This window comes from Pan troglodytes, chromosome 10 (genome assembly GCF_028858775.2).
Source record: "Pan troglodytes isolate AG18354 chromosome 10, NHGRI_mPanTro3-v2.0_pri, whole genome shotgun sequence".
Taxonomy (NCBI): Eukaryota; Metazoa; Chordata; class Mammalia; order Primates; family Hominidae; genus Pan; species Pan troglodytes.
Genome location: NC_072408.2, coordinates 43,170,857 through 43,188,133, shown reverse-complemented (window position 1 = coordinate 43,188,133; position 17,277 = coordinate 43,170,857). Strand labels below are relative to the sequence as shown.

General features: G+C 50.2%; 1 protein-coding gene across 1 annotated transcript; it reads right to left on the bottom strand.

Moving 5' to 3' along the window:
* Positions 1-2,497: 2,497 nt before the first annotated feature.
* Positions 2,498-16,394, bottom strand: KRT77 (keratin 77). The gene is made up of 9 exons (XM_522394.5): positions 15,747-16,394; positions 10,541-10,755; positions 9,229-9,289; positions 8,631-8,726; positions 7,489-7,653; positions 5,622-5,747; positions 5,288-5,508; positions 4,805-4,839; positions 2,498-4,306 (listed from the first exon to the last, which is right to left on the bottom strand). Exons 1-9 carry the CDS (start codon positions 16,302-16,304, stop codon positions 4,032-4,034), a joined length of 1,752 nt encoding a protein of 583 aa, XP_522394.2. The 5' UTR covers positions 16,305-16,394; the 3' UTR covers positions 2,498-4,031.
* Positions 16,395-17,277: the final 883 nt, after the last annotated feature.

Sequence of the window (17,277 nt, the reverse complement as noted above, 5' to 3'; positions counted from 1 at the left end):
GACTTTAGCTTTCACTGGCACCTGACCTTATTCTTCCCATATAACACAGAGAGTAGAATTTTTTTTCTCAGGTTTCGCCATGTGAACTCTTAGTACAGCAAAGATGTGAGATGCCTCCCTACACATATCCCCACCCATCTCCACTCCCGCCCTCAACGTCCTGCCAAACGGTTAGCCAATCTCTGCTTGAAACTTGATCACTCCCCAGGTAGCCTCTCCCATGTCAGGATCAATAGAAAGGTGCTTCTTATATTGAGCCAAATATGTTGTAGCTTCCTGAAGCGATATTGATGGAATTTGGATATGGGATTCATTGGAATAGGACAGCAACCCATACGAATAAAACATTGTGTTCCCAGGCATGCCCCTCCAGAAGTCTTTGGGGGGGATGTGGCAGCTAACTGCAAACATCATATCAACCCATAGTGATAAGACACTCTGTTTCCATGCACACCCCTCTATTCTCTCTGAGAAGTTTCTCCCCATCTCACCTATCCTGGCAGCAGGCCTGTCAGAGGACAGGCAGAAAAGGGAAAGGCGGGCAGAGAGCCTGCCCACATGTGGAGAAGCCCACCTTTCAGGGGACATGTGGCAGCTAACTGCAAAGACACTGCCTATCTGGGTCATCGGCTTGAGTCAGCCACCCTTCCTGTGGTCCCATGGAAGCCTTTCAAATTTTGCAGTTAGCTGCCACATCTACCCCAGAGACTGCTCTCCTGGCCTTTCACCGGCACTCCTGTGACCAGGCTTCTGATTCCCCACCACCACTGTCCTGGTCACCTTCCTCTGAGTAGGTTCCTATTTATTACAGTTCTTGGAGCTCAGAGTCCCCACAGTGATCTGACTCCAGAAGAGCCTAAATAAGCTCTAGACGTGACTCTCTTCCTGATTCCCAAGGCTGCCTCCAGCAGCTGCCACACCTTCTGACTCACGTCTCCTCACCTGCCAGCTGGACACTCGAAGTCATGTTTACGCCCACTGCTCCCCATCCATGTCTTCCCTTCCTAGTCCGTGTGCTCTTGGCTCTTGGCTGCAAGTGTGGGACACTGCATCTGTCTGCTCCCTCTCTGCTTCCCTTCAGACAGCCTCTCTGCCCATTTCTCCCTTTCCTACCCATCTCCTGACAGGCCTGCTGCCAGGACAGGTGAGATGGGGAGAAACTTCTCAGACAGAACGGAGGGGTGTGCCTGGGAACACAGTGTCTTATCAATATGGGTTCCTGTGATATTCGAATGAATCCCATATCCAAATTTCATCAAAGTCCCTCCAGGGAATTAGAAAGTAGATCACATCTTTTATGTGATTCTTTTACATGGACTCAGAACTACCACATAGGATGAGGTGATGGCTTAACTTGCTCCATTATGGAATTTCTGCATCTCTGTTTCCCTCAAGGCATCAATTGAAGATGTCTCTGCCCATGACCCCACTCAGTTTGTGGGCCTCAGCCCATTCCCTCCCTAGCTCAGTTTCTCCTGTCCAGCTGCTCCTTCTCACCCCCACACTCTCTCTTATTTTGAGTCTCTGAGTGGACTATTCCCCTGTTTGGAGGGCCCTTCCCTCATCTCCCCACCCACACCTCTCTTCCTTGGCCCTGTTCCATATCCCAGTCCTCCAGGAGCCTGTTGGAACCAAACGTCCCTTCCCCAGCACTGGCACCTGTCGTAAGTCCCACTGTTCCTGTTTTGGGGGGTCTGCCTGTGTCCTCAGGATAGGCCTTGCTTCCACTCTCAGGCTAGGAGGTCCTTAGAAGCACACTCAGATTTCTCTTCTCTCTGAATCTTCCCTCCCCCATAATATGTCATTTAGTTGTGAGCAACTTAAGAGTCAGAAACATGTTCATTCAACATTGCATTCCCAGTGCCTAAGCCACTGCCTGCCACACAGTAGGAGCTTAATAAGTGCTCATTGAACAAATGTATAATTGACTTTTGGATGATCAGCCACTTTAAGGGTTAATAAGATTATGTCTGTAAGATTCTTCAAGACTGTGTATTACTTGTACAATAAAAAATAAGAAGAAATTTTAACTTCCCAAATATAAATAATTTCAGAGGTCTGCAGAAATTTTTAAAGAAATGGCCCAGGTACCGTGCCTCACACCTGTAATCCCAGCAATGTGGGAGGCCAAGGTGGGAGGATCACCTGAGCCCAGGAGTTCAAGACCAGCCTTGGAAACATGGTGAGACCCCATCTTTATTTAGAAGAAAGAAGAAAAAGAGGAGAAGATGAAGATGAAGATGGAAGAATGAGAAGGAGAAGGAGAAGAAGAAGAAGGAGGAGGAGAGGAGGAGGAGGAGGAAGAGGAGGAGGAGGGAAGAAGAAGAAGAGGATGAGGAGGAGGGAGGAGGAAGGAGGAGGAGGGAGTAGGGGGAGGAGGAGGAGGGAGGAGGAGGAGGAAGAGGAGGAAGGAGAAGAAGAGGAGGGAGAAGAGGAGGAAGGCAAAGGAGAAGAAGGAGAAGAAGAAGAAATAATGCATCTCCTGACCAAACAGCAATTTGAGATCACAGAAAAATTTATTATAGAAATACCAGAAATGCTGCCCCTTGACAGTACAACTTTGAACCAGGAAATGATGAAGTCACAAGAACAGCCTAAGAGACCCACACTGAGCCCATCCAATGCCCCAAGAGAATCACGGACTTGGAAGTTGTGTTAGGACTCAGCTAGCAAGTGAAGGTGACTCCGGATCATAGAAGCAAAGCTACATTCCCTCTCTCAAGGCCTGATACTTTCCTCTTCCTGCCCTCTCTAGCACATCTCAAGCCTCTTACATAAGATTCAAAATTAAGAGTCATATTCTCACAAAGGGCTCACAGCTACAGAGAACAGAAGGCAGGAGGGACTAGAGAGGTCTGGGAAAGGGCATTAAAATGCCTTGCAAAAAAATGGGCAGCTTCCTGACTGACTTGGGGTTGGAACCCTTCCAAGACCCAAGTCAGATCCTCAGACTCCTCAGGCCCAAGGCACCTGGATGGAACAGAGCTGGGCTTCACATGCCCACCCAATGGGGCAATTCTCAGAGTGGTTATGATGCAGAGCTTAGGAAGGGTCAGGCTTCAAAAGAATGGAGCTGTCAGGAGGAAACAGGACAGAAGCAGAATTTGCTTGTCTGTTCATCAACTCCCGCATCCACTGCTAAAACGGGCTTCCTTTGGGTAAGGATTCATGACCCCATGCCCTCTGAAATACTTCCACCTTGAGTTGTTTACACAGGGGAGAATGCTTCCTGAAACAGAGGTTCAGAATCAGGACAGTGATGCCTTACAGATATCTGATGTGGGCAGCAAATCTATACTCTCCATCAACATGAGTGTATGAGGCTATGGACCAAGAGGCAGGAATAGGCCACTGGTGCAGAGGTTTTCCTTACCAAGCTAGCTTGCCCTGCAATCAGCAACTTCCCCCAAAGGGATCATTATGTGGTCCCCAGCAGGGCAGGGGGGCGTGGATTCTTGTTCACAGAGCAGCCCAGGTACAGCAAAGGGAGCTTGGGGTTGAGATACCAACTCTCCATTATGCGCCTTGTCGATGCTCTCTACAAGCTGTTTCCCTCCATTGCTAAACTAGATGCCTGGTGTCTTTTAGCACTGGGGATCAATACTTAGCTGCAGTGGCTTGAATTGGGGCATAAGGGCATTCTACTTGGAGGCAGAGGAATGATAACAATGACTTCTCCCTACCTTGCCAACTCACGCAGCCTCTGCCTCTAACTGGAATGTTTCTGCTCACCCTGGGCTACCGATCTTCCAAAAAGGTGGGAGCAGGAACAGCAGCAGGGCCAGCAGAGCGGGATCTGAGTGAGAATGTGCCTAGCTGTGACTGTGACTGCAAGCCAGTGCCCTCCAAAGAGAGATCTGCTGTTTGGACTTATCCACCCTGCTTCCCCCATTAGAGTCGAATTTATTGGCAAAATTGCTGAGACCCTTCAAGAAAAGTGAATGAGAGGGGGGTCAGGAAGGGCGTGGAGGGGAGGAGTTTGAGGAGAGGGCGGCGCGGGGCAGGCGTGAGGTGTGGCAGAAACCAGGCCTCTACTCCAGGATCCGCCTGTGGGAGGTGTTGGTGGAGGTCTGGATGATCTGCACGCGCGAGGATCCGCGGCCGCTTCTGCCGCTCCCTCCGTAGCTCCCGCTGCCGCCGCCGCCGCCGCTGCCATAACCGCCTCCACTCCCGCCTCGTGCCCCGCCTCCGCGGTAGCTTCTTCCGCCGCCATAGCCCCCACCGCTGCCGCTGCCGTAGCCTCCTGAGCCGTAGCTGCCGCCGCCTCCCTCGCCGCCGCTGACGCTCACCTGGCTGTTCTGCACGGCTGTTGGGAGGGGACAGTGCACACGGGGTCAGAGGGACCGGGCAAGGCCCCCACCTGCACCCGCCCCTGCACCTGCAGCCTCCTCCATCCTCGATCACCCGTGGCATCGACTTGCAAACCCCATACATTGAAAATTGAAAGTGTTCCTACTTGAAAAGTATTCTTCATACTACAAAGGGATGCCAGGGTTCCTCTCAGCAACACACTTACATTGTTTATTGAATATGTACCCTAAAGAGTTCTAGCCGCTGCTGATTCCTCCTAGGCATCATTTAATAAAAAGGCATCATAACAATTAAGATAAGCAGACCTGAAATCATAACCATTTATTTCAAATGAATTCTTCCAGGCTTTGCCATTACACTTGTTTACTTTGGTGTCTATTGCACAGGACTGGAAGCTAAAATGCCAGACTTTCCGTTCTCTGCTGGCCACCTCCTGGTCCTCCCTCCACCCAGCACCACCAGCCTCTCTCTGCCCCTGGGCTCTGCTACTTACAGATGCTCACATGGCTCTGCAGCTCTCCTGACATCCTGTAAAACCAAAGCACACGGTCAGCCAGACCCACAGGGCCTGAGGAGAGAAGGCGGTGGCCCACAGACATCTGGATCAGAGGTGTCCCCAAGCCTTAGGGAAATGTGTGTACATGAGCAGAGGTCAAGAAGCCAGTGGGGCAGAGAGAAATTTCAGGGTTTTCATGAAGCCTTTTAGCATTGGGGGTGAATACCCAGCTGCAGAGGCTTGGATTGGGGTATAAGGACATTCTACTTGGAGGCGGAGGAATGATAACAATGACTTCTCCCTATGTGAAGAGGCTTGCCCATTCACACAGCCTCTGCCTCTAATTGGAATGTTTCTGCTCACCCTGGGCTACCAATCTTCCCAAAAAGGTGGGGCTTATCTTTTCTCCAAATAGCCAGTCCCACAGCTTCATGGGTGCATCTCAAGCTTTAGCCCCAGAAACACAGCTGCCAAACCCACCTGCTCTCCTCGCCCTCCAGCAGCTGGCGGTAGGTGGCGATCTCCACATCCAGGGACAGCTTGACCCCCAGCATGGCCTGGTAGTCACGCAGCAGCCGGGCCAGCTCCTCCTTGGACTGCTGCAGGGCCTCCTCCAGGTCCTGCAGCTTCTGCCGCGCATCCTGGAGGGCCTGCTCGCCTCTCTCCTCAGCATCCGAAATGAGTGACTGCATCTGTTCAATCTGCTCCAGAGACAGTTGGAGACCATTTAATGGTTAAGTTTCCAGAGCTCGATCTGGCAGGGCATTGTGGGAGGTGCAGGGCTTGGTCAGCCCTCCCTGAGCACCCGTCCCACCTGCTTCTTCACGTTGCTGATCTCTGCCTGCAGCCTCTGGACGGTGCGGTTGAGCTCTGCAATCTCCATCTTGCTGTTCTTCAGGTCGTCTCCATGTCTCCCTGCCGTGATCTGGAGCTCCTGGTACTGGGGCCAAAGGCAGCATCATGGTCAGCATGTGCTACCCACCACAAGCCCCTCCAGGAGGGAGTAGGTCTGGGCTGCTCTCCCCTGGGAGATTCCCACCCACCTTGCACTGTGGTCACCCCTACATGCATACTCACAGCTATACCAAACCTCCCTCACCCAGGCTGCAAACACATGTATACATGCACACACTCACACTATACCAAGCCTCCTGCATTCCCACCAGTCTCTGGGCAGACTCTCATCCCAGCCAGACAAACCTGCTTTGTGATGCCCTTTCTACCACCTTTTCACACATCTAAGCCTTCACGTTGGTCCTTACCCACACTGAGACCCCCTCACTCTTTCCACCCACCATATAGCTTCCCACCCTTTTCCAGGATGATCTCCCTAGCAGTCAGGCAGGACCTCATGTCCTCAGAGGCCCTCCATCTGCTCCACGTTCAGTCTCATTTCCCCTCCATCTCTGTTTCTGTCTCTGTATTGCCCCATCAGTCAGAATTCCACCCCCAGGACAGGGCTCTGAAGTGGGTAGGAGAAGCATCGACTCAAGGGAATCTGCACTCTGCTATTTTTCACTGTTGGCCATCTGCTTCCTAGTCTAATGTCGAAATCCATTCCACCCCAGAACACTGTGCAGGACTGTGGGACAGAGGTCAGCCAGGATTGGAGTTGGCCACAGATCATCCTCAAAGCCAGTCATCAATGCTAGTTGTTCAGAATTTAGTGACTGGACTGTCAGCCACGCCCTTTCAACCAGAGGCTTCACTATCCAAAAAGATCCAGGTCAGTTTATGGAAAAGAAGTAACCAAAGATGTGCCCAACAACTTAGCCACAAATGAGTTGATCTAATAAGGGAGGATGTAGTCTAACAATATAATACCAGGCTGTTAAAAATGCGGCAGGTTATTTAGTGTCACAGAAAAGTATCCATATGTGATAAGTAAAAGAGAAAGTATAGCCTGGCCAACATGGCAAAACCCTGCCACTACTAAAAATACAAAAATTAGCTTGGTGTGGTGGTGCGTGCCCGTAATCCCAGCTACTCAGGAGGCTGAGGCAGGAGAATCACTTGGACCCAGGAGGCGGAGTTTGTAGTGAACTGATATCAGGCCACTGCACTCCAGCCTGGGAGACAGAGTGAGTTTCCATCTCAGAAAAAAAAAAGTAAAAAAAAATATTTAATAGATACCGTTATGAACAAAGAATAAAAATCATTCTAGTGGTGCGGGGAATGGGTTTGTAGACACAAACCCAATTTTAATTAAGCTCTGGCTCTGCCATTTACTAGCTACAAGGCATTAGGGAAATTAAGTAATCTCACACACTACTATCTATTATAAAATGATGATAATGAAATTCTTACCTCATTGGTTGTTGTAAGGACTGAATGAAATAATAATAAATATGTAAAGCACTTTGTGCAGTGCCTAACACACATGAGTTCTCAATAAACATTATTGGGTTTGTGCAAAAGTAATTGCGGTTCTCGTCATTACTTTTAATGGCGAGAACCGCAATCACTTTTCCACTAGCCTAATAGCGACAAAGAACTGGTAGAAGAGATATTAACATATTAATAGCGGTAGTGAGAGATGGGTAATCTTTACATGTAATTTCTAGAATTTGTATAACAAACACATTTTACTTCAGAAATAAGAGAAAGACAATGCAATAAAAGAAAGACAATTCTGGGAAGAATCTGTTTTTCTGGGCACCAGATCTGGGGGCCGCGCCCACCTTGGTCTGGTAGAGGGCTTCGGCCTCGTCCTTGCTCCTCTGTGCAATCAGTTCGTACTGGGTCCGCACTGCATCGATGATGCTGTCCAGGTCCAGGGAACGGTTATTGTCCATGGACAGGATGACGTTGGTGTCGCTGATGTGAGTCTGCATCTGAGACAGCTCCTGCGAGGCATGGCGCACAGGCTGACTCCTTCCATTCTCCTCTGGGGGCCTCAGTTTTCCTCTGCTGCTCCCTCAAGGCTCTCGGGGGAAGCCAGAAGCCTGGGCCAGGTAGTCTTGGGAAAAGCTCTTGGAATTGTTGTGTGCAATGAGAGATAATAGGGAGTGTCTTAACTGCCTCCAGGGAGAATGAAGGAGCCTAAACCTGGAGCGTTCAGATACCATCTCCCCATCACACTTCTCCTGCAGCTGCCACTCTGCCTTGCTCTGACTTGGCCACCATAGTGAGCTGGGCTCCTTGGCAGGCATGCCTGTTCCTTGAAACCACATGAGTTCTCCGAGGCAGTAGAATGGACTCTAGTTAAGGAGCCACTTGGACTCACTTTTGAGTCTTGGCTGTACCATTGACTAGCTAGGTAATGAAGCAAGCAATTTAACCCCTCAGTGCCTCAGTTTTCCCATCTGTAGAATGGAGATACCCATAACATAAACTTCTAACACAGCATCTGGCCCACAGCACGTACCCCCAAGTTAGACACAGGCAAAAGAGGGCCGGGTGGCGGAGTGTTTGATCCCCCACCACTAAGGTCAGGTTCCACTCCCTTTGAGACTCACACTGTCACCTCCCACAGAGTTTCCTAACAGCTCCATCAAATCCCCAGAATTAATGAAGATTTCTGGTTGATTTTGCCCCTTATATGTCTGGGTGATTTCCCAGACAGATTGGAAGCCATGAACCAGGGACACGTTCGCCTCCACCTAACTCAGGATTCTCCCAGCCTTCCATCTTCATTACCCCGACCTGGGGATTCTGAGGATTGGGGTGGAGAGGATGGCTGACTCCAGGCCCACAGAATCGGGGTACCTGGGGAGATGAGTCCCTAGTGGGTAGTGTTGGGTTTCAGGCCTCCCCTCTTACAGCCCGTACTCCTTGTGAGATGTGAGAAAAGAAAGGGGGTTCTTATAAAGGCTTAACTCACCGTCAAAAATAAATATTTCAAGAAATTGACCTCCCCAGTCAGAGTGTCCACCCTGGACTCCAGGTCCACTTTGCTCACATAAGCAGCATCCACATCCTGAATAGCAGGCAGAAACAGTTTGACTTTATTGCCCAGGCATTGCCTGCCACCAGCTCACTGGTTGGCTCAGGCGAGTGGCAGAGCCACTCTAGGTTTATTTCCTTACTTAAAAAATTCATCACCTCACTCGAATAAGGGACCCACAAGTCCTGGTTTTCCTGGCCAGAAGGAGATGTGACACCAACCTCCACATCCCAGTCAGTCACAACCAACACCCCAGGCCCTTCCTTAGGTCCCAAGGCTACACGTAACTGACACTCAAAAGCTGTCATTTCACTTCATTTCACTTTCAGGACCCCAGAGAGATACGAACTCAAGGCTTCCTGAAGAGTCATTATCAGTGTTAGTTCCAATGTAAGGGCCCCACATTCAGGCATCACACACAGCAAGCCGGCCGTAGAGGCCACCCTACTGTTGTCACAGAGCATCCCACAGGGATTCCTCACTCCCCTCAGCCTCCTGGGTCCACAGCTACCCTCAGGACTCCCCTTTCCCTCACCTTCTTCAGGACGACAAAGTCATTCTCGCTGCCAGTCCTCTTGTTGATTTCATCCTCATACCTGTCAGGCGAGGCAAAGGAGCACAGAAAGGCTGCAGGCTGACCTTGGCTCCCTGAGGTCCCTCCTTACAGCAGAAAGCTTGGAATTCCCCAAATATTTGCTGTCCTGGGTTCAGAGAACCCTGCTCAAGGTGCTGGCTGTCCATTCCCAGAGGCTGGCGCTGTCATGGATGAGGGCAGAGCCAACTCCTAGGTCTGTGGGCCAACAGAGGGGACCCCGAGCCAACATGGAAAACCCAGAGCCACAGAGAAGGTCCCTGGAATGTCTATTTTTATTTTGATGTTTTACCTTTGTAAATGTGTCAAACTCATTCATTCCTTAAAACTGAGAACATGAAATAACAACCACTTTTACTAAATATTTTTGAAGAGAAAAAATTTAACCTACAATTCTGTACCCCACCCCCCACCAGCAGCTCCAGTGTGGATTTCACTTTTCCCTTGTTGATTCACACACACTTGGATCTCTACTGGCACGACACAGTAAGAATGCCAAGGTGATGGGAGAGAAGCACCCTGCACCCCACATGGGGAAGAAGAGGGAGGGAGAGGCTCTGCTGCCTGCACGGCTCAGGAGCAGCTGATCTGGAATTCGACAACTCCTGTCACCGCTACTGTTTGTAGTCATAATAGCAAGGGTTTATTGACTGCTAGGGGTGTACAGCCACAATACTAAGAACTTATTAAGCATCATTTCATTCAAACCAGCAGTTCTCAAAGTGTGGTCCCCAATCCACAAGCATCAGCATCACTTGGAAACATGTTAGAAGTACAAACACTCTCGCCGCATCCCATATCTGCTGAATCAAAAACTCGGGGGGCAGAGCCCAGCAATCTGATTCCAGCAAACAGATGCATGCTCAAGTCTGAGAACCACAGATCTACCCACAACAATCCAACAAGGAAGGTTCTTGCTATTCCCACATTACTAATGTGAACACTAGAAACTTAAAAAGATGAATTTGTAAGCAGCTAGTAAGTGGCAGAGGCCACACTGGGAATCAGGCTTACTTGGTTTCAACATCCATGAAGCTATCCTGCCCCTCCCCACCCAATGCAATTGACAGCTGGCTGCCAATATCATTCTACCTGGGTTGCCACATACAAAACAGCGCCTCCTGCAGTTGTGCAGCGCAGAGCCTGCATGCCCCGCCCCCCACCCTTACACATAAACACTGAAGCAGAATGTCTTGCCCCTGTGACCAGTTTCCGGCCATGCTTCTCCCCTGTTTTGCCCTGCCTGGAGTCTCACTTGCTCTTGTAGTCCTCCACGACATCCTGCATGCTCCTGACCTCCGTGTTCTGGCGCATCTGCTCCGCATTGAGCAAATCCACCTGCCTCCGCAGGTCACCGATGTAGTTCTCCAAGAGGGGCTCCAGGTTGTTGGTTCCAGTTGAGGTGTTCACCTGCTGCAGCAACTCCCATTTTGTTTGTAGCACCTGGTTCTGCTGCTCCAGGAATCGCACCTAAGAGCAAGAGACCCCAGTCCACCCCAGGCCATGGATCAGAGCAGCTCCCCCATAAGTAGGAGCATCCATACCCCCTCAACACATCCAGACCTCAGAGAATCAGGATGGCTCCTCCAAGGGTCAGAGAGCTTCCTTTTCTCGGGATTGAGACACACAGAGGGCAATGTGGTTTCTGACTGCCAATGGCTGTAAGGTCAACTTGCCTAAAATTGACACTAAGCTTACTCTGGTTTTGAAGGTAAACCACTTCCTTCATTTACATCATAGAGCACTCACCCTCCACACTCAATTTATCCATGCCAACGTAAGGAAATGGTGTTTCGGAGCATCTGAGACACTGATGACCCCAAGGCTCCTTTCTCTTTGTGGTCAAAATACATTATGTGATAGAGGAGAGGAAGAAAGAAAAAGAGAGAAAGATCAATTTGGCTTAGAACATTAAACTAATTCCTGAGCAAACTTGCTTGGGTGCCCCTGCCCTGCAGCCACAACCACCTCTGCTGTCTGCCAGGATGTTTGTCAGGAAAGTAACTCATTTAAATGCTTTTATAATGCAGACAGAATTTTTAAGGCAAATGTTCTCATTTTTTAAAAGTCTAATGCATTCAAGTGCCCCAAAGTGAGGACTTTGGGTTGTCAGGTGTTTGAGAACTACCCACTTGCTATTTCCCGGGAAATGGAGAGTGGACATCACCCAATATTTTCACCACCTCTTCTCCCAAAACTGTGGATATGGAGGTAAGATGCGGGGCCCAGGGAGGCGGCTGGCTGTGCAAAGTGTGCGGCTTGTCCTTGGCATGGTAATGACCAGCCTCCACCTTTCCTCAGCCAGGTACACGCTGTGGAGCCTCCGCTCCAGTGCCCTGATAGCAGCAGTGGTGCTGCCTCCAGACTTTGCTCAGCCGCATGCGGGCGCACACGCCCAAAAACACACACCCTCCAGAATCCTGCTTCCTCCTCCAGGCACCGTGTAAAGGGGCAAACCCACTGCTTTGTGTGGTCAGAACGGAACCCTGAAGACACTCCCCTACCACGTGACACTAGTGAGGGTCCTCCAAATCCCCCGGCCCTTGAGACTCCACCCGTCTGAGGGGCCAACCCTGGTTAGCTCCCTTTGGATTCTGACTCTAGGCTGGAAAATGTTTGCAGACAACACAACCTCCCATGGCTCATTTTTGCTCACCTTATCAAAGCAAGAGATTAGGCAAGCAGCTCTCCCAGGCTTGTCAGCACAGCTCACAACACCGTGAGAAATTCCTGCCACTCTCTATTTTTACTCTGTGGTGGCACTCCCAGGGAGTGAAGAAATCAATTCAGTACTCATTCACTGCACTCAGTGGCAGTGGCATTGTGGGGACCAAAAGAAAGAATCCTGTGGTCCCATGGAGAGTCTCCACATAAAACAATGAGGGAGCAGTGACACAACTCTGGGTGCTCTGGCTTTAGCCCAGGTACCCACCCGCAATATCCAGGAGCTCATAGAAGACACTGTGGTTCTCATCAGGCCACCCAAACTGCAAAGGCAGAGTCTGGATGCAGGGAGTGCCTTAACCACTAGAACAATCAGTAAAAGCCACTGTGTTTTTCCCCAGGTTCCCCAAAACACTCCTGGTCTGTGTCCCACCAGCAAAACTCAAGGGCAGCTCAGCTAGCACCGATGGAATGAGGCATGCTGCTGAGCGACCTTCTGGCCCACCCTCTGCTTCAGTGCTCCTCCCCTGCACAGGGACCTCCCAGTGCCCTCAGCACCCCAGGTCTCCTCAACTCTTTGCCCAGCAAACTCCTGCTCATCCTTTAGACCTCAGCTGAGGTGGCATCCCACCAGTGTGTCCCCTTTGCAGCCCCTTGTTCCTTGCCTTTCTAGATCTGTTGAGACTTGCAGTCATGTGGCAGTGTGTGAGCATCTCTCTCCCGGGCTGCACTGGACCCCATGAGGGCAGGCCTATGTCTACTTTTTGTTCTCCAGGGGACACAGTGGACCCATGGACACACAATGCCCAACACGGAGAAGACAAAAAGTGTCATGCACTCATGAAGTGCAAAAGGTTTTAGAATTGCCTGCTGGTGTGGGCTATCCAGGCCACTCACCACTCTTAGCATAGAGGTCTAAGGGTCAGCTGATCAAGGCCAGGCCAGTGTCCCAGGGGTAAGAGCTGAACCCCTCCTTTCCTTTCTGAGGCCCTGTCCCCTTGTCATTGGCTCTAGAAAGCCTTTGGCTCCATTTCCACTCTCTGAGCATCCAGCACTGACCCCTGAGGGGCTGACCCAATTTGTCATCCGGTTTCTATTTATTGAGCAATTCTCATATGTCAGGCACTATTCTGGGTGCTAGGGATTTGGTAATAAACAAAACAGGCAAAATCCCTGCTTTCTAGGAGTTTGCATTCTATTTAGAGAGATTACTATAAAGAAATAATCATGTAAAAAATACAGTGCCTCAGATGGCTGCAGGGACTATGGAGTCACACAGGGCCGGGGCATAGGAACACTGAAGTGGTGGTCAGGGAAGGCCCCACTGAAACTGTGGCATCTGAGCAAAGACCCACAGAAGGTGAGGGAGGAAGGTGGGCCTCTCTTTGGGGGGAAGAGTTCCATGCAGAGGGAATGGTAGGTGCAAAGACCTTGAGACAGAACTGAGCCTTGGATGTTGGTGAGCAAGAAGAGAGCAGGAGAGGAGGCAGAGGGGCACAGGAGGCTGCAGACAACAATGAGTTGGAAGCCTGGGGGCTGTTTTCCAGGCCTCACTCTGCTTACTAGCCATTGTATCCTGAAAGCTGTTCCACCCAGTGAGGGCAACGTGGCCTGATTCCACAAATGCAAGTGTGGGCTTAGCAGCAGCTGCGGGTTGAAGGGCAGGTAATGTAGGGCCTTGTAGGACTTGGGCTTTTCTTTCAGTTGAGACAAGAAGCCACTGGAGGATTCAAATGGAGGAGTGTCATGACATGCTTTTAAAGGATGGCTCTGCTGTGGTGTCAAGAATAGGCTATACAGGGTCAAGGGTGAAAGCAGGAAGACCAGTTTGGAAAGCAGAGTCAGAAGTCACCTGTCATAGAAGCCTTCTTCCTTCCAGCCAGGCCACAGCCCACCTGGCTGAGAAGCCTCTCCTCATAGTCATCATAGGCTGTGCCCTTCAAAGGACAGGAGGCACAGGTCTCTTGCACCCTAGCCTCTGCCCACTGCCCTATGCCATGCAACTGGACAGACCCTGTTCATGGCAGGGGCCATAATCAGATGAGCCTCAGGAGGTCAGTTGCCAGCGGCCTGTGGTCATTTCCCAGCCCTTTCTCCTCCCTGCTCCTCTCTTGGCCCAGCCGTGACCTCCGAGTAGTGACTCCTTGCTCCAGTGAAACCCTCTAACCCCTGCCTGTGCCTGAAGCGTGGTGATACTCAGCCAAATTTCCCACGCAGCATGATCAGAAGCCACGGGAGCACGCTGCTGTGTTGCGCTCCTCTTCGGCAGCCTCTGGGCCTCAGCACTCTCACCCTCGTCCGCCCGCTCACACACTGTCCCATCCCCAGCATCTGCTCAGATATCAGAGGCCTGCCCTGCTACCCAGCATGGCCTCTAGCCACAGCTACCCTGCAGTCAGGCCACAGGTCAAGCTCTGGCCTCAGCACTGAACTCCTGTGGGGACTGAGGGAAAGTCACTGAGTGTGCAAGCGGCCTTGGTGCTCTGTGGGGCTTCCCACTGCATCCCTGAAGGCAAAGTTCCTCCTCGGGAGGTACTAGTGGCCGCTGTGCCTCGACCTCCAGACAAAAGGAGATGCTGGAGGGAGGTCTTCACCATGGCGAGTTCTCCAGCCTCTGCTGCTGCTTTGGACCTAATCTGAAGTTTCAACAGGGAACTAGGGACAGGGGCTTCTGTGTCTCCATCTGGCCCATCCTTGGCCCTTGATGAGCCAAAAGGGGAAACTCAGACAGAACCCTACATTGCATGCTATTGACTTTAGCCCCAAGAGATACCCACCACCAGGGCATTCACCATGCCCTGCCTGCTTCTCCTGCCCTGGCTCTGTGGCTTCATCTCCACTTCTCTCCTCCACCCCCTGGTATCCCATTTTCTCCAGGAATTGTAACTGTTTGAAATTCCCTAAACGCGTCATGCTTTCATGCCTCCTGGTCCTTCTGCCTGAAAATCTCCTCTGCCCTGAGAACCCATTTAACTCGTGCTCACTTCGGCAGCACATATACTAAAATTAGAACCCATTTAACTTTTCATCCACCTTCCAGACTCAGCAAGCAGAGCTCATGACACCTTCCTTTGAGCTACCATGGCCCAGAGAGTACTACCCCTATTGACACACTTCACATACACTGTCGTAATTCTCTCCCCTTTAGACGTGGGCTCCTTGATGGCAGGACCTGTGTCCTAGTCACCTGTAGCACCTGGCACGAGGTCTGGCCTATCATAGATTCTTAGAAAATATTTGTGGGCTAGATGGGTGGATGGATGCGTGAGTGGATAGTTGAATGGATTGATGGATGAGTGAATGAACAGATGAACACGTGTGTGTGTGTGTGTGTGTGTGTGTGTATAAATGGATTTTGTGGATGGGTGGGTGGATGGATGGATGGACGGATGGGTGGATAGTTGGGTGGATTGATGAATAAGTGAATGGATGGATGTGTGTGTGTGTTTGTGTGTGTGTGTGTGTGTGTGTGTATAAATGGATTGTGTGGATAGGGATGGATGGATGGGTGCATGGGTGGATGGGTGGATGGAAAGTGAATAATTATGAATGAGAATGAGGGTACTACATCATGTATCTGTTGAGTATTTTGACACTGCTTATCTCCTTTTCTGCCAAAAGGAAAGGATAGAATTAAATCCCCGCAAGAAGACAAATTGAAGCCCAAATGGATAAATGATTTTCTAAGGTCCCAGGTCAAGCTGAAACAGCACAATGTGGTGAGAGGTGGTAGGGTGTAATCTCTCTCAGTCATTTGGTCAGTGACCAATGACCCTCCCTGCCCCTGAGGTGCTCACCTTGTCAATGAAGGAGGCAAACTTGTTGTTGAGAACCATAATCTGCTCCCGCTCCTGGGTCTTGATCCTCTGAATTTCAGGGTCCACCTCCAGGTGAAGTGGCTCTAGGAGGCTCTGGTTAATGGTCACCTCTTGGATGCCCCCAGGAGGACAATAAGGACCAATGCCCCCAAGCCCAAAATTGCTAGTCCCAAATCCAGCACCCCCAAAACCACCTCCTCCAAAGCCACCACCTCCAAAGCCACCAGCCCCAGTGCTGCCAACCCCAAAGCCTCTGCCCCCTCCAAATCCCCCTACTCCCCCACCCTGGCAGAAACCACTGGTGCTCCTCCCCATTAGATTAATGGAGATGCTTCTACTGCCACCCAGATTGTAGAGGCTCCTAGAGCCAAACCCCCTTCCATGGATCCCGTATCCACCACCACCACACCTCCCTCGAGCATAACACACAGAACCCACTGCCCGACTCCCACCACCAGAGCCTGCAGAAGAGCTGGTACTATAAACCCGCCTGCTCATTGAACTAAACGCGGACTGAGAACTAAATTGGTGGCTCATGGTTGCTGGAGCATCCAGAGAAGCAGGCAAGAGAAAGAGCCTGGCAGGAAGGAGGCAGAGACCAGAGAGGAAAGGAGCTCTGACTCCTTTGAAAAGGATCTGGCTCTGTCTCTATATATACACACACACACACATTACTGGGCTGGGCACCTTTACAATCCTGAAAGGGGAGTATTAATGTTTAGTTTGCCTGCCAGCAACGTCTGTTTAAAACCTCACACCTATGAGTTGCAGAAATCAGATTGCAGACAAACTTCCCCAACTCGATCATTTATCATTCATCTCTTGCCATTTAGAGATCAGAGTGCAAGAATCTCTCAGGATCTCATTGCTGGAAACTTCTATACAGATTCCCCCAAAATCATCAGTTCATCTCTTCCTAAGAAACTCCACCATCGAGTTGTTTGTTTCTGGGATGTGCCTGGGAGATCTGGGGCAAAGTTAGATGGTGTTTAGAGACCTCAGGACCATAGCTGGGACAGAGGTGGAAACACTTTCTGTCATAGCATTGTCCTGGTGGGGCAAAAGTTTTGTTCCAATCTCCCCACACACTGCTTCTGCTCCCTGCAGTTATCATCACCATGAGCACCCAAAATTTTATCACATGGAAGTGCAATATTGTGGTCACTGAGTACAAGTGGAGGCCCACAGATTCTGCCCAAGGTCATTCACATTGTGTGTTGCTTGATAAGCCTCAGACTTCTCAAACACAAAACCCCATAAGGTACTTCAGCACCAAAAGTCTGTGGTTATAGATTTGTTGAGCATCTACCAGTACCTAATATCGTCTTCTAGACCAGAAGACAAACCATCCCTAACTATCTCTCTTTCTGTTTTATCATTTCCAGTTCTTTATAGACAATACTTTTGTAAAATAGAATTAAAGGAATTACCTCCTAAAGATAATTTTTTAAAAAAGATATACAAAATGCAAGCCCAAATTTGTTTGATTTTTAGATTCAGCAAACAAAAC

Bases quoted from the DNA above. Each gene is read 5' to 3' on its own strand.
- KRT77 (XM_522394.5), bottom strand. From the start codon at position 16,304: ATGAGCCACCAATTTAGTTCTCAGTCCGCGTTTAGTTCAATGAGCAGG. The intron at 10,756-15,746 runs GTGAGCACCTCA...TCTTGCTCTTAG, and splicing joins TTGCCTCCTTCATTGACAAG to GTGCGATTCCTGGAGCAGCA. The intron at 8,727-9,228 runs GTGAGGGAAAGG...CCTGCTATTCAG, and splicing joins ACTTTGTCGTCCTGAAGAAG to GATGTGGATGCTGCTTATGT.